Here is a 17,219-nt window from a genome sequence, read left to right as displayed (position 1 = left end):
AACACTATTGTGCAGCAGTCTTCATCGACCTGGCCAAGGCTTTCGACTCTGTCAATCACAGTATTCTTATCGGCAGACTCAACAGCCTTGGTTTCTCTAATGACTGCCTCGCCTGGTTCACTAACTACTTCTCAGACAGAGTTCAGTGTCTCAAATCAGAGGGTCTGTTGTCCGGACCTCTGGCAGTCTCTATGGGGGTGCCACAGGGTTCAATTCTCAGGTCGACTCTTTTCTTTGTATATATCAACGATGTCGCGCTTGCTGCGGGTGATTCCCTGATCCACCTCTACTCAGACGACACCATTCTGTATACATCTGGCCCTTCTTTGGACACGGTGTTCACAAATTTCAAATGAGCTTCAATGCCATACAACACTCCTTCCATGGCCTCCAACTGCTCTTAAACGCTAGTAAAACTAAATGCATGCCCTTCAACCGATCGCTGCCCGCACCCACTAGCATCACTACTCTGGACGCTTCTGACTTAGAATATGTGAACAACTAAAAATACCTAGGTGTCTGGCTAGACTGTAAACTCTCCTTCCAGACTCATATTAAACATCTCCAATCCAAAATTAAATCTAGAACCGACTTCCTATTTCTCAACAAAGCCTCCTTCACTCATGCTGCTAAACATACCCTCGTAAAACTGACTATCCTGCCGATCCTCGACTTTGGCGATGTTATTTACAAAATAGCCTCCAACACTCTACTCAGCAAATTGGATGCAGTCTATCACAGTGCCATCTGTTTTGTCACCAAAGCCCCATATACCACCCACCACTGCGAACTGTATGCTCTTGTTGGCTGGTCCTCGCTACATATTCGCTGCCAAACCCACTGGCTCCAGGTCATCTATAAGTCTTTGCTAGGTAAAGCTCCGCCTTATCTCAGCTTACTGGTCACCATAGCAACACCCACCAGTAGCACGCGCTCCGTAGGTAGATTTTACTGGTCATCCCCAAAGCCAACAACAACTTTGTCCGCCTTCCTTCCAGTTATCTACTGCCAATGACTGGAACAAATTGCAAAAATCGCTGAAGTTGGAGACTTATATCTCCCTCACTAACTTCAAGCATCGGCTGTCAGAGCAGCTTACCGATCGCTGCAGCTGTACACAGCCCATCTGTAAATAGCCCATCCATTCTACTACCTATCTTTTCCCCATATTTGTTTTTTCTGCTCTTTTGCACACCAGTATTTCTACTTGCACATCCTCATCTGCACATCTATCACTCCACTCCACACATCTATCACTCCACTCCACACATCTATCACTCCACTCAATTGTAATTACTTTTCCACTATGGCCTATTTATTGCCTTACCTCCTTACTTAATTTGCACACACTGCATACAGATTTTCTATTGTGTTATTAACTGTACGTTTGTTTATCCCATGTTGTAACTCTGTGTTGTTTTTTTCCGTTTTGCTTTATCTTGGCCAGGTTGCAGTTGTTAATGAGAACTTGTTCTCAACTGGCCTACCTGGTTAAATAAAGTGTATTTCAATACCATACATTTCAGTAGAAATACCCCTTCTGCTTTCACTAGTATTCTTCAACATTGGGATGCGTCTCCAGTCTAGATGACTCAACAAATGATGAAGCATATATTATGTTGATTAAATTGCTATACCATGTGCAAGGAAAAATGGACCGAGCTCCAGTCAATGTCCTGGACACCAATACATATGAATTAAAACCCTGGAACAAAATCATATTTTCCCTCTTAAGTAGTATATCATGCTGTAAACATATCCAACTTGTTTGTTCTCTAAGTTGTGACTGGCCCAATCCAGAAAGAAAAAAAGTGCCCATGTACGTGCCATAGAGACTGTGAAACAGGAAATTGTATATGATGCAAAACATTTACTGCAATACTGCTGGATTAGTCAAAGTGTGCCCTATTCCCTGAACCCATCTGCTGAACAAAAAACCCAGTGTCTGAACTTGCATCAGAGGAGCAGACGGCTGACACAAACTATAGTACATACCTGGGCTCTCATCCTTTTTTCAGTATTGAATTAAAATATTGAAGTAGGCAGAGACACACATGGGCGCGCATGACGAACACACACACATAGAGACTGACTGTGAGCACACCTTTGTTCTGGATCTCCACAGAGTGTGAGGTCAGGAAGGATAGTGAATGGGAGGTGTGTGTGAGCGTGTGTTGGAGCACAGGAATGGGGCCATTCCTCTCCAGTATAAATACGGGGGTCCTGGTGGGGACAGTGGTAGAAAAGTGAGGCATACACCTTCAGGGCTGTTTGAAAAGGCACAAGAGGAGTCAAACTTATCATAAAAGGAGGTAACACGGCAGAGAAGAAAAGGAGGTGATATTCACAACATAGACTGGAAAATGGCTGACCAAAACGGTGAGTGATTTATCATTATCACACTGCTTTTTCAACCCATTGATAGTGCTCTCTGAAGTAGAGGAGACAAATATTACTTGGAGTTTCCATATCTGTGAAAAATGTGCTACCATATAAATAAAATGTGCTGCCGTATGAATTCACAGCAGTGTGTCGAGATCCCTCATTCTAATTTAAGCAATGCATACCAGGAGAGTACGAGACCAATATAGGCGTGTATGCACTATTCATAAAAATATGAGGATGGGCAGATGTGCTATCTGAAAGTTTATCCTGAAATGTATACATTTCTAAATTTATACCGAATATACAGTAGATCAGTGTTTCTCCTAGTGGAAAAAGGTTGGTCTGTCTCTGTGTGTGTTATAAGTACATGGTACACAAGATTTCCTGCCAAAATAGATTAGCAAAAAGTAATCAACTTAAGGGCATTTCATATTTTTTTCCCCACAACTTTTAACCTAAATCCAATAACATGATGAAATGTTTCGTGGATTTCACGTTGAATTCACGTTAGTTGACAACTCAACCAAATGTAAATCAAAACTACATGTTGAACTGACGTCTGTGCCCAGTGGGTATCATCAGCGCAATGACTGGAAGTCTACAGATACCTTAGGGTATGCTACATAAAAATGGTATCCACGAGTACATCTGACACTGTAAAAAAATAAGTTAAAAAACGTATTGATTGACAAAATCTCAATCTCTAATGTTTTCACACAGTACATCATGCTTAAATGCAGTTGCCTACATACAGTAGCTTCTATAAATATGAAGTGGGGTCCTTGACTTGGTGACTCATAACGATAGTCAGGCTCCAATTGATGACTTGTCTGACCTTTCTGTTGTTTGACCTGTACAACATGGGACCATTGTGATTGATATTACTAAAATAGAGATCTGTCTAGAAATATGAATATCTACTAGAGTATTACTGTATGGCCTGGTTACCGCCAAGATTCCCTCATGAACTCATTATTCCTAACTACACAGTAGAAGTGACTGTGCCCTATGTTCTTTCTTTTATTGTGTTCCAGGTGTATTCATGGGAATGGACCTGCGTTGCCAGGTGAACAACCATGCCCATCGTACAGGGGAAATGGACCTGGAAAGGCTGCTGGTTCGTAGGGGGCAGCCCTTCTCCCTCGCTCTGCAGTGCTCCACACCCCTGCCCCCTAAACACAAACTAGCCATGATCCTGTATCTGGGTGAGCAACTCAATGCCAAGGACCATAAGCTTGAGTCAGCTATAGATTGGACACTATTGCACAGTGGGAGGAGGAGTCAGTTATGATTGACAGATAGAAAACGAAAATGGTCTGGTAAAATAGCTTTGACTGATTGTATATGAGTTTTTGTTTGTTTGCGTGTTTAGGTAAGGAGAGTGAGGTGGTGGTGAAGGTTTTGGATGCCCATGCTGGCCGTGACAAGTGGTGGTTCCGCCAGCAGAGGGCTCAGAATGAGGTGCTGCTGACGGTCCACAGCCCAGCAGACACCCCTGTGGGAATCTACAGCGTGACATTGCTGCTCCTCTCCCCTGACGGACACATCCTGGAGCAGACCACATCAGAGACGTTCTACCTGCTCTTCAATCCCTGGTGCAAAGGTGAGCTCCGACACAAAACACAAATTAGTAGAATCAGTTGAAACGGCCCTGTTTTATTTGCTCTTTTGGTGAGGGGAACCAATAAGGGCTCAGGAAGGTGTCATCGGTATTCATTACTTTTGCACTCTTTGGAGGTCAGTCAGGGGACTCAACTTCTACCTCTGTGTGTTTGTCTCAGTCTGTCTCTCCCTGTGTTTACTTTTAAATAAGTTTGAGCTCAACATGTAATTATTCAAAGGGATAGATTAATGTCAAAGTTGGTGAAGAGATTTCTGATATGAAAGCTGTCAGTTATGTGATACAATATCAAATCAATATGATTGCTGTTGCCCCATGTTCTCACTCAGTCTTTCCTCTGCTGGGTCTTTGTTTTTCTCCCCCCCAGCTGACTCTGTGTACCTCCCTGATGAGGAGCTGCTAGAGGAATACATCCTGAATGAAAATGGCCTCCTTTACCAGGGCTCTTGGGACCAGATCTCCTCACTGCCCTGGAACTTTGGACAGGTAGCAAACAGCACACTTCTGAAGGATGGACAGCTAACCCACCTGAGACAAAATTGATATATAGAGTGCAAATCTTTTGATCAAACCCATCGATCCACTGAGAACAAGAACTCAGTGTTGTGTTGCCTAAATCACTGTTCTAGCTGAGGCGTTTTCAAACAGAAAGATAAACAACAGGGCATGTGGGAGGGTGTTGGCAGCCAGTAGTTTCTGGCGAGTCTGATGGCTTGATGGTGGCCTGTGTGAATTGTCACAGTACCTCAGCTGGCTGAAGACATGTCTTTGGTGGATGTAAGGCATTTCTACCCTGGCTATGTGAAAATCCAGGGTTTGTCTCATTTCAGAGAGAGACATAGTCACATAGACATTGAGAGACGGACAGACAGCCTGCATGGCTGATTGTCTCCATCTAGTGAGGAGGAAAGTACATATTCACAGTCACTGGTTTGAGATGTGCATACCTCATAATGAGCTCAATGTGTTCTCGTAATATTTTAACATATCATTTTTCATAGTTTGAACCAGATGTGGTGGATATCTGTTTTGAAATCCTGAACAATTCACCTGCTGCACTGAAAAACCCAGAGATTGACACAGCCAACCGAGCAGATCCAGTGTATGTGAGCAGGACAATTACTGCAATGGTAAGGTTCACCATATAAAGTAATTCTTTCTACATCTAGGGGAATAGATGGTGCCGGAGAAGAAGGCTGACATTTTACGTGTTCCTATCCAGTTGTGTTTTTTGTTAGTTTTTTTGCGTTTTTAACTTATTTTTTTAACTTATTTTGTACATTATATTTCTGCTACCGTCTCTTATCAGAACTGTGATTTCTCACCATGAACTGGCATAATCATTTTTTCCTTTAACAAGTCCGACGTGAATGGTATACTGCAATCTTTGGAAAATAAAATGTATGACCTACGCAGAAGATTAAACTACGAACGGGACATTCAAAACGTCAATATCCTATGCTTCACGTAGTCGTGGCTGAACGACGACATTATCAACATACAGCTGGCTGGTTATACTCTGTATCAGCAGGATAGAACAGTGGCGTCTGGTAAGACAAGGGGTGTCGGACTAAAGATACATAAGCTGTTGACCACAATATTTACCAAGAGAGTTTTCTGTATTTTTCGTAGCTATCTACATACCACCACAGACTGAGGCTGGTAGTAAGAGCGCACTCAATGAGCTGTATTCCGCCATAAGCAAACAGGAAAACCCTCACCCAGAGGCGGCGCTCCTAGTAGCTGGGGACTTTAATGCAAGGAAACTTAAATAGGACTCACCAAATTTCTATCAGCATGTTAAATGTGCAACCAGAAGGAAAGAAACTCTGGACCACCTTTACTCCACACACAGAGACGCACACAAAGCTCTCCCCCGCCCTCCATTTGGCAAATCTTACCATAATTCTATCCTCCTGATTCCTGCTTACAAGCAAAAATTAAAGCAGGAAGCACCAGTGACTCGATCAGTAAAAAAAATGGTCAGATGAAGCAGATGCTAAGCTACAGGACTGTTTTGCTAGCACGGACTGGAATATGTTCCGGGATTCCTCCGATGGCATTGAGGAGTACACCACATCAGTCATTGGCTTCATCAATAAGTGCATCGATGACGTCATCCCCACAGTGACCATACGTGACTACAGCTCAGCATTCAACACCATAGTGCCCTCAAAGTTCATCACTAAGCTAAACACCTTCCTTTGCAACTGGATCCTGGACTTCCTGACGGGCTTCCCCCAGGTGGTCCTCAACACAGGGGCTCATCGGGGGTGTGTGCTCAGTCCCCTCCTGTACTCCCTATTCACTCAAGACTGCACGGCCAGGCATGACTACAACACCATCATTAAGTTTGCCGATGACACAACAGTGGTAGGCCTGATCACCGACAACGACGAGACAGCATATAGGGAGGTGGTCAGAGACCTGGCCGTGTGGTGCCAGGACAACAAACTCTCCCTCAACGTGATCAAGACTAAGGAGATGATTGTGGACTGTAGGAGAAAGAGGACCAAGCACACCCCCATTCTCATCGACGGGGCTGTAGTGGAGCAGTTTGAAAGCTTCAAGTTCCTTGGTGTCCACATCACCAACAAACTAACATGGTCAAAGCACACCAGGTTCTAGAGCTGCACCATCAAGAGCATCCTGACTGGTTGCATCACTGCCTGATATGGCAACTGTTTACAGAGGGTAGTGCGTACTGCCCAGTACATCACTGGGGCAAAGCCAAGACCTCTATACCAGGCGGTGTCAGAGGAAGGCTCTAAAAAATGCCAATGACTCCAGCCACCCTAGTCATAGACTGCTCTCTCTGCTACCGCACGGCAAGCGGTTCCGGAGGGCCAAGTCTAGGTCCAAGAGGCTTCTAAACAGCTTCTACTCCCAACCCATAAGACTACTGAATATCTAATCAAATGGCTACCCAGTCTACTTGCATTGCCCCCCACCCCCTTTTTACACCACTGCTGCTCTCTGTTGTTATCATCTATGCATAGTCACTGTAATAACTCTACCTACATGTACATATTACCTCAATTACCTCAATCAATCTAACCAGTGCCCCCGCATATTGACTCTGTACCGGTAATCCCCTGTATATAGTCTCGCTATCGTTATTTTACTGCTGCTCTTTAATTACTTGTTACTTTTATTTTTTTATTCTTATTTGTACTACATTGTTGGTTAGGGGCTCGTAAGTAAGCATTTCACTGTGATGTCTACACCTGTTGTATTCAGTTTATGTGACTAATAACATTTGATTTGATTTAGTTAATAATCTCACAGTAATTAATTTACTTCCTCTACATCTGTGCAGGTGAACGCTAATGATGACCGTGGCGTGGTGTTGGGTCGCTGGGACGGGAAGTATGACGATGGGGTGTCCCCCACACGCTGGACCGGCAGTGTGGCCATCCTCAGGCGATGGCGCGAGGCCGGGGCACAGAGGGTGAGATACGGACAGTGCTGGGTGTTCTCAGGTGTAGCCTGCACAGGTGAGGCACACATACAGCGCCCTGAGACAGGATGGCTCTCTTCTTTTCAACTACAAATTTCCAACACTCCCTGGCTCTATATTTTCTTTGACGTTTCATTAGGGCTCCAGTAATATTCCGCTCTGTAATTCTTGACAGACTATATGCTATTTGCTCCTTCCGTTCACCCATCCCACAGTTCTTCGCTGTCTGGGCATACCTACTCGCCCTGTTACAAACTACTCCTCTGCCCATGACACTGACGGCAACCTGAATGTGGACTATCTGTACGATGAGCAGCTGGAGAGTGTGTCTGAAGGCAGGAAGGACATGATCTGGTAAAGCTCAAAAGCTACATTTCTGTCTCGACAAAGTCAGCACATTCATCCGTTTTTTTTTATAGTGGCCTCCCTCACATCAATACTGTAAATGCTTTGTGTGTGTAGGAACTTCCATTGCTGGGTGGAGTCCTGGATGGACAGGGAGGATCTTCCTAAAGGCTATGATGGGTGGCAGGCCCTGGATCCCACCCCACAGGAGAGGAGTGATGGTACGGCCCCACTTGATATTCATGATACGTCTGTCTCACTAAGGAAAAGCTCCTTTAAAAAACTCTGTTATTGGGTTCTTCATAACCTCACTCTCTTCAAATCCCCCCACTATCGTTCCTTTGTCTCTTAGGGGTGTACTGTTGTGGGCCCTGTCCAGTCAAGGCGGTGAGGGACGGTGATGTGGGGATGAAGTATGATGCAGCCTTCGTGTTCTCTGAGGTGAACGCAGACCTGGTCACCTGGATCGTCCACCCAGATGGCCAACGCTCACAGGTTTCCCTCAACCAGAAAACTGTGGGCCGAAACATCAGCACCAAGAGTGTGTATGGAGACTACAGAGAGGACATCACTAAACATTACAAATACCCCGAAGGTATTCACTTCCTTTCATTAAGCACAAATATTCACACCTGCTTAAATATTAGCACTGATGGGAACCGAACAGAAAGTTCAGAGTACAGTACCGTTATACACAACAAATACCTCAAGGGAACGGGGTTACTATATACACACGCATAACATAAAAACACATGTTATATAACAGTATGACATCCTCCTTTCTTTCTACCAGGTTCAGTGAAGGAGCGTGAGGTGTATGAGAAGGCAGGACGTCGGATAACGCAGCTGAATGGGGCACCAGGGCAGCTGGAGCTGAAGATCAAACATGCCCAGGCCATCCTGGGGACAGACTTTGATGTGATAGTGGAAGTGCACAACGTGGGTGGTGAGGACACCCCGGCCCAGCTCACTGTGACCTCCAACGCAGTCACCTACAACAGCCTTCACCGGGGGGAGTGCCAGAGGAGGACAGCCAGCCTGACCGTGCCAGCCCAGAAAGGTGGGCCTCCGCTTGTCACATACACCATAGGCGAGAGGAATCAAGACTCAGAACTGGTGTCAGTCCCTGTGTTAGATTTGTTTTTTTACTTGCACTGGGTGAGTCTGACCTACAACATCCCTGGGTTTCTTGTATTTTTAGGAACCGAGTAAACAGAGCAAAAAATACCACACCGAAGTGAAAAGAATACAATAACATACTTTTTCCTCTCATCCCTATTATGCTCACAGCTCATAAGGAAGTGATGCGTCTACGGTACGATCACTATGGGGCCTGTGTGTCTGAGCATAACCTGATCAGGGTCACAGCACTGCTCCAGGCCAGCAGCCAGCCCGATGTCATTCTGCAAGAGGTCAACATCACACTAAGCATGCCACAGCTCCATGTCAAGGTACTAGGCTATACTGTAAATAACTGTAAATAGCTGGTGAATAATTGCTTGATGAATTGCGTGCTACTGTTTGCACTTTGCACAATTGTCAAGTTTGGTCATTTCTGCAGGGAAAGCAGTTGAAATATGCTGTAGGGGCTTGTTTTAGATATACTGAAATAATCCTCTGATGATGCCTGCAGTGTCCATTTTCTTGCTTCAGGTAGTGGGAGATGCAGTTGTATCTCGGAAATTAATTGCACACATCAGCTTCACCAATCCCCTGCCTATCACCCTGAGAGGGGGAGTGTTCACAGTGGAGGGGGCAGGTCTGACTGCACCACGGGAGCTCCAAGCACCGTAAGTATCTCTGTGTGTTGTATGTGAGGGGACACATTCTTCATTGACTGTCAGCATGTTTGCCAATAAGTGTGTTCAGAGAGAATGTTACATCAGTATTACAGCCATGTTATTACTGTAAGTATAGAGGTGTAAAGTGCTATTTAAGCATAGAGGGGCGGCAGGGTAGCCTAGTGGTTAGAGCGTTGGACTAGTAACCGAAAGGTTGCAAGATCGAATCCCCGAGCTGACAAGGTACAAATCTGTCGTTCTGCCCCTGAACAGGCAGTTAACCCGCTGTTCCTAGGCCGTCATTGAAAATGACTTGCCTAGTTAAATAAAAGTAAAAAAATAAAAAATAGAAGTTGACTCATCTAAGGTTTTGCTTAAATAGCTATGATTGTGGGTTTATCCATGAGCAATGAGTGAGACATGGCAGAATGAGTTTGAACAATGGTCTACTTACTATATGTAGACCTGAAACTCTTTAAAGCCAAGGGCTCTTTAAAGATCCCACACCCTGTGCAGCAGCAGATTTAGGACAGCAGCTCAGAGAGCTCTTAGCTGCTGCTGCCATGGTAAATTCCTCAGCAAGGATATACTCTTGCAATGTGGTCAGACTATAAAGAACAAGATGTGCTTTTCTCTCACTCCACCGCCCCCAAAGACAAAGAGAGAGAGCCAGACATACCCTCCTTTTGCCAGGCCAAAGACAACTAACCTACCAGCCCAACATGGCTCTCCCGGACCACAAGCCAAATGTTACCACACATAACCTCCAACAGGAGACGCCAATGTAAACATAAACCCTCAGACTAAACACAGGATTATTTCTCTGCCCGTCATTGACGTGAGGCTGGGGTACATTGAACATTCTTTGAATGTTCAGACTGTGATTTATTATTAAATCATGATCCAGACTGTTTTGCTAAGAAAGAACCTAACAAAAAACATAATTCTTGCTGGATGAACCTAGCCTACCTCATCTTTTGGTCAGTCATCTCATATTGTTCAAGTGTGATTTTAAAAAACATGCTATGGCACACTGTCATAGCAGCACATAGCAGCACATAGTGTAGTAGCACATATCAGCACATGGTGTAGTAACACAGTGTTGTACCACATAGTGTAGTAGAACATACTGTAGTAGCACATAGTGTAACAGCACATAGCAGCACATACTGTAGCAGCACAGTGTAGTAACACAGTGTAGCAGCACATAGTAACACATAGTGTAGGAGCAAATAGTGTAGTAACACAGTGTAGCAGCACATAGTAACACATAGTGTAGTAACATAGTGTAGCAGCACATAGTAACACATAGTGTAGTAACATAGTGTAGCAGCACATAGTAACACATAGTGTAGTAACATAGTGTAGCAGCACATAGTAACACATAGTGTAGTAACATAGTGTAGCAGCACATAGTAACACATAGTGTAGTAACATAGTGTAGCAGCACATAGTAACACATAGTGTAGTAACATAGTGTAGCAGCACATAGTAACACATAGTGTAGTAACATAGTGTAGCAGCACATAGTAACACATAGTGTAGTAACATAGTGTAGCAGCACATAGTAACACATAGTGTAGTAACATAGTGTAGCAGCACATAGTAACACATAGTGTAGTAACATAGTGTAGCAGCACATAGTAACACATAGTGTAGGAGCACATAGCAGTACATACTGTAGTAGCACATAGTATAACACATACTGTAGTCGCACATACTATAGTAACACATAATAGCACATAGTGTAGGAGCACAAAGTAGCACATAGTAACACACAGTGTAGTAGCACATAGTAGCACATAGTATAGCAGCACATAGCAGCACATAGTGTAGCAGCACATAGTGTAGCAGCGCATAGCAGCACATAGTGTAGCAGCACATAGTGTAGCAGCGCACAGCAGCACATAGTGTAGCAGCGCATAGCAGCACATAGTGTAGCAGCGCATAGCAGCACATAGTGTAGCAGCGCATAGTGTAGCAGCACATAGTGTAGCAGCACATAGTATAGCAGCACATAGTGTAGCAGCGCATAGTGTAGCAGCGCATAGTGTAGCAGCGCATAGCAGCACTTGGCAGCACATAGTGTAGCAGCACATAGTGTAGCAGCGCATAGCAGCACATAGTGTAGCAGCACATAGTGTAGCAGCACATAGTGTAGCAGCGCATAGCAGCACATAGTGTAGCAGCACAGGGTGTAGCAGCACATAGTGTAGCAGCACATAGTGTAGCAGCGCATAGCAGCACATAGTGTAGCAGCACAGGGTGTAGCAGCACATAGTGTAGCAGCACATAGTGTAGCAGCACATAGTGTAGCAGCGCATAGCAGCACATAGTGTAGCAGCACAGGGTGTAGCAGCACATAGTGTAGCAGCACAGTGTAGCAGCACAGTGTAGCAGCACATAGTGTAGAAGCACATAGCAGCGCATAGTGTAGCAGCACATAGTGTAGCAGCACATAGTGTAGCAGCACATAGAAACACATACTGTAGTAGCAAATAGCAGCACAGTGTAGTAACACATAGTGTAGGAGCACAAAGTAGCACATAGTAACACACAGTGCAGTAGCACATAGTAGCACATAGTATAGCAGCACATAGTAACACAGTGTAGTAGCACATAGTGTAGTAGCACATAGCAGCACAGTAACACATAGTGTAGCAGCACATAGTAACACATACTGTAGTAGCACATAGCAGCACAGTAACACATAGTGTAGCAGCACATAGTAACACATAGTGTAGCAGCACATAGTAACACATAGTGTAGTAGCACATAGCAGCACATAGTAACACATATTGTAGTAACACACAGTGTAGTAGCACATAGTAGCACATAGTATAGCAGCACATAGTAACACATACTGTAGTAGCACATAGTGTAGTAGCACATAGCAGCACAGTAACACATAGTGTAGCAGCACATAGTAACACATAGTGTAGCAGCACATAGTAACACATAGTGTAGTAGCACATAGCAGCACATAGTAACACACAGTGTAGTAGCACATTGCAGCACATACTGTAGTAGCACATAGTAACACATACTGTAGCAGCACAACGCAGCACATACTGTAGTAGCACATAGCAGCACATACTGTAGTATCACAGAGCAGCACATAGTAGCACATACTATAGCAGCAAATAGCAGCACATACTGTAGTATCACAGAGCAGCACATAGTAGCACATACTATAGCAGCAAATAGCAGCACATACTGTAGTAACACATACTGTAGCAGCACATAGCAGTACATACTGTAGTAGCACATAGCAGCACATGGTCACAACTTTGTCATTTCTGGCAGCAAACCAGATTGAACTATTTACTGTGTGTTTGGTCTTTCCCAGAAATACACTGCAAAAACGTTGCTATTACAGAGTCTGAAGACACTTGTCAGACTCCAGTCACCCAAGGCTCCAGTCACCCAAGTTATAGTTTGTTTTCTCTGATACCGCATGGCAAGTGGTACCGGAGTGCCAAGTCAACAGCTTCTACCCCCAAGCCATTAGACTGCTGAACAAATTCATAAAAATCGCCACCGGATGATTTACATTGACCCCCCCCCCCACCACTGCTGCTACTAAAAGTAATTTCCTCACCATCTTAAATAAGCATGTCCCTTTAAAAAAATGTAGAACTAGGAACAGATATAGCCCTTGGTTCACTCCAGACCTGACTGCCCTCGACCAGCACAAAAACATCCTGTGGTGGTCTGCATTAGCATCGAATAGTCCCCACAATATGCAACTTTTCAAGGAAGTCAGGAACCAATACATGCAGTCAGTCAGGAAAGCAAAGGCTAAATTTTTTCAAACAGAAATTTGCATCCTGTAGCTCTAACTCCAAGTTTTGGGACACTGTAAAGTCCATGGAGAACAATAGCACCTCCTCACAGATGCCCACTGCACTGAGCCTAGGAAACACTGTCACCACCGAGAAATCCACAATAATCGAGAATTTCAATAAGCATTTCTCTACGGCTGGCCATGCTTTCCTCCTGGCTACCCCAACCCCGGCCAACAGCTCTGCACCCCCGCAGCTACTTGCCCAAGCCTCTCCAGCTTCTCCTTCACCCAAATCCAGATAGCAGATGTCCTAAAAGAGCTGCAAAACCTGGACAAATCAGCTGGGCTTCACAATCTGGACCCTCTCTTTCTAAAATTATCCGCCGCCATTGTTGCAACCCCCATTACCAGTCTGTTCAACCTCTCTTTCATATCGTTCGAGATCCCTAAAGATTGGAAAGCTGCCGCGGTCATACCTCTCTTCAAATTGGGTGACACTCTAGACCCAAACTGTTACAGACCAATATCCATCCTGCCCTGCCATCCTTTCTAAAGTCTTTGAAAGCCAAGTTAATAAACAGATCATTGACCCTTGCGAATCCTTTGGCCACCGTTCCTTCCAGTTCTCTGCTGCCAATGACTGGAACTATTTGCAAAAATCACTGCAGTTGGAGACTTATCTCCCTCACTAACATTAAACATCAGCTATCTGAGAAGCTAACCGATCGCTGCAGCTGTACACAGCCCATCTGTAAATAGCCCATCCAATCTACCTACCTCATCCCCATATTGTTTTTATTTACTTTTTTGCACACCAGTATTTCTACTTGCACATCATCATCTGCACATCTATCACTCCAGTGTTCATTTGCTAAATTGTTATTACTTTGCCACTATGGCCTATTTATTGCCTTACCTCCTCTCGCCATTTGCACACTGTATATAGACTTTTTCTATTGTTATTGACTGTACGTTTGTTTATTCCATGTGTAACTGTGTTGTTTGTGTCGCACTGCTTTGCTTTATCTTGGCCAGGTCGCAGTTGTAAATGGCCTACCTGGTTAAATAAAATAAAAAATACTTTGTTTGTTTGTTACCTATGCATAGTCACTTCGCCCCCACCTACATGTACAGATTACCTCAACTAGCCTGTACCCTGACTCCGTACTGGTGCCCCCTGTATATAGTCTCGTTATTGTGTTACTTATTACTTTTTATTTTAGTCTACTTGGTAAATACTTTCTTATTCTTGAACTGCACTGTTGGTTAAGGGCTTGTAAGTAATCATTTCACTGAAAAATCTGTACTCGTTGTATTCAGTGCATGTAGAAAATAGTTTGATTTGAACCACAATTTACATTTGAGGATCATACCAAGGTGGAGTTAAGAGAACCATGCTTTATTTTCTCCTACAGAGGCAACATTGGCCCAGGTGAAGATGTGAAGGTTAAGTTGTCCTTCAAGCCCACCCGTGCTGGCCTGAGAAAACTGATGGTTGACTTTGATGCAGACAGACTGAGGGATGTTAAGGGGATTGCCACTTTGATTGTGCGAGACAGATTAACTGTGAATTAAGAACGTATATATTTCATAGGTATATTTTTTATATGTAAACATATCCCTGTGAATGCAATATAAAAGTGAGGTGCAAAATAACAGGATGGTTTTTCATATTATTCTCTTTTTTTTTTTTACCTTGTCCAAAGTAGTTAAGATTAGCAAAGAAAGGTGGGCCTCTAAATCCAAAACTATTGTTAGAGTCCGAAGACTATTTGTGAGAAAAAAACTGTACTCTTACAGTATTTACAGGATATAGCACACTATTTAGAAGCACATATTGCCTAGGACCAAGGAGCATGGAGGCAGCCTTTAGTTATTATGCCCCCAGCCTCTGGAATAGCCTGCCAGAGAACCCGAGGGGGCCAAAACTGTGGACATATATTTTAAAGAGATCATAAAACATATTTTTTGCTTTGCCTTAGGGTGCTTTTTAGTTTGTCATTCCTTTGGTTTTTTTAAAACTTGTTTGTTGTGTAGTAAATATTTCAGTGTTTATTTTCATAGTTACATTTTTTATTTTTTTATCCTGTAAAGCATATTGCGTTGCATTCAATGTCTGGAATGTGCCATATAGATAAGGCTTGATTTGATGATATTGTACACCACTTTGGCTTAGATATGCATTCTGTTCTTAATAATTTCATACTTGTGAAACATGTCTTACCTTAATAAATGATTTATTTTTTAAATCTATGCATGGAGTCTGACATGTCAAAACAGTAAAAATTGACAAATGTTATGACTGACTTTTCTTATTTTTACAAAACATATTTTTTCATCTAACCTAGGCAGTCGATAGTGCAGTTCTAGCACACTATCATGGCTTGATGTGCATTCCCAGTAATACACTCGTGTCCCCCATGGACCTGCTCATACATAAAGCATCCTCCAGGCTGCAAAGGCATCATTTTCCTCCTTAACTAGCTTTAATGGTGAGAAGTGGATCAAAAAAATGGGGGAAATATATGCGTTCTTTCTTTATGAAACTAAACTGTAATTTGTCCAATAATCAGAAAATGGTTGTGGTAAAAGGCCTTGTCGCCATTAAAGCTGGTTGAGAAAAAATATGCCTTCACAGCCTGAATGGAGGATGCTTTATGTACGAGACAGTCCACAGGGGACACAGGTGTATTACCAGGAATGCACATCAAGCCTAGACGATCAGCTGCCTGAACTAGAGATCATCATGCAACACATTTCAGTCCCTCAGCTCTCTGATGGTGGTGCTTTTCTTCGTACTGCCTTGGACAGTGCTTGCTGAATGACAGGGTAGAGTTTGAAACACCCCTCAATGCATGTGCGCACATCCCCAGTCAGGGTGTCCTCGCCCATCTCGCCATCCGATTGTAGTCCAGAAATCTGGTTCAGACTGGGCAGAAATGCAACTGTCAGGCTTCCCAAATTCTCCCTGGATCCTGAGGCCAAGTTGTATCCATTTTCCTCCAGAAAGGTAGGGTCGATAAGGTATGTGGCACCTTCCTGACGGATTGAGCATCCAAGAACCAGATCGTACATCTCTATACCTGCGTCCACCAGCGCCATTGACGCACAGGTGACTGCATGTGCCAGGACGGCGCCGTCGTTTTCAAGGACCATTACATTTACTTCAATCTGAGAGCGAGGATACTTCTGCAAGCACACTCCTGGCCTCAGGCTCTCCAACAGCATCAGTGACAGATCCTTTTCATCACTACCTTGAATCCACGAGCCTCTCTCTCGACAAGAGAATGGGGCAAATCTCATGTCAGTAATAAGTCTTCCGGATTTCATATCGGTCTCATCCTTGCGCTCAGTCTCTCTGGGTCCATACACACAGCAGATGAGCTTCGTGTTCCCAGCTTCAATGTAAGCTGAACCTTTGGCTTGACTTATCAGCCCACATCGGACAAAAACTGAACGGACATCCACTTGACCACGCTGCCTGCCATCTACCCTGGCGTCGTTGGAAGCGGTGGACTTCTTTACCGCGTTTTTACACAGAAAGAGAGACGGACTTTGAGACACTTCTGGACCACGTACCCTTTTTGTATCAGTCGGCATGGTCGGGGAATAGTTCTTCCAAAAATGTTACTTACTTGGGCCGCGTGCTGTATTTGTCCAAATACTAGTTATTGCTAACTGCTTTTTCTGTTCCGGTTGCTCGATGACTGTATGCTCGATTAGATCACATGGTACCGTGTGTGCATCACCAAATATCTTCCCCGGCCATCACATTGTGCTTGTAGTTCCTCCTCACACATCTACTCACCTGTCACTTGCTGGACTGGAGTACAGAAATTA

The 17,219-nt window shown here is 44.0% G+C and overlaps 2 protein-coding genes across 3 annotated transcripts; one reads left to right on the top strand and one right to left on the bottom strand.

The window, feature by feature from the left end:
• Positions 1 to 2,151: 2,151 nt before the first annotated feature.
• LOC118396652 (protein-glutamine gamma-glutamyltransferase 2-like) lies at positions 2,152 to 15,632 on the top strand. Of its 2 annotated transcripts, XM_035790962.1 has the most exons (13): positions 2,152 to 2,379; positions 3,420 to 3,590; positions 3,758 to 3,988; positions 4,374 to 4,492; positions 5,008 to 5,136; positions 7,326 to 7,503; positions 7,682 to 7,820; positions 7,929 to 8,032; positions 8,164 to 8,406; positions 8,605 to 8,871; positions 9,102 to 9,262; positions 9,465 to 9,601; positions 14,795 to 15,632. In XM_035790962.1, the coding sequence occupies exons 1-13, from the start codon at positions 2,364 to 2,366 to the stop codon at positions 14,952 to 14,954; spliced, it is 2,055 nt and encodes a 684-aa protein (XP_035646855.1). In that variant the 5' UTR covers positions 2,152 to 2,363; the 3' UTR covers positions 14,955 to 15,632. The 2 variants fall into 2 exon arrangements, with proteins under 2 accessions (XP_035646855.1, XP_035646856.1); XM_035790963.1 differs by lacking the exons at positions 9,465 to 9,601; positions 14,795 to 15,632 and having other exon boundaries at positions 8,605 to 8,969; positions 9,102 to 9,256.
• exosc6 (exosome component 6) lies at positions 15,600 to 17,185 on the bottom strand. The gene has a single exon (XM_035790964.2). The coding sequence runs from the start codon at positions 16,977 to 16,979 to the stop codon at positions 16,146 to 16,148; it is 834 nt and encodes a 277-aa protein (XP_035646857.1). The 5' UTR covers positions 16,980 to 17,185; the 3' UTR covers positions 15,600 to 16,145.
• Positions 17,186 to 17,219: the final 34 nt, after the last annotated feature.

This window comes from Oncorhynchus keta, chromosome 17 (assembly GCF_023373465.1).
Source record: "Oncorhynchus keta strain PuntledgeMale-10-30-2019 chromosome 17, Oket_V2, whole genome shotgun sequence".
Lineage (NCBI taxonomy): Eukaryota > Metazoa > Chordata > Actinopteri > Salmoniformes > Salmonidae > Oncorhynchus > Oncorhynchus keta.
Note: the sequence above shows the minus strand (reverse complement) of the source record. Positions and strands in the feature narration are given on the sequence as shown.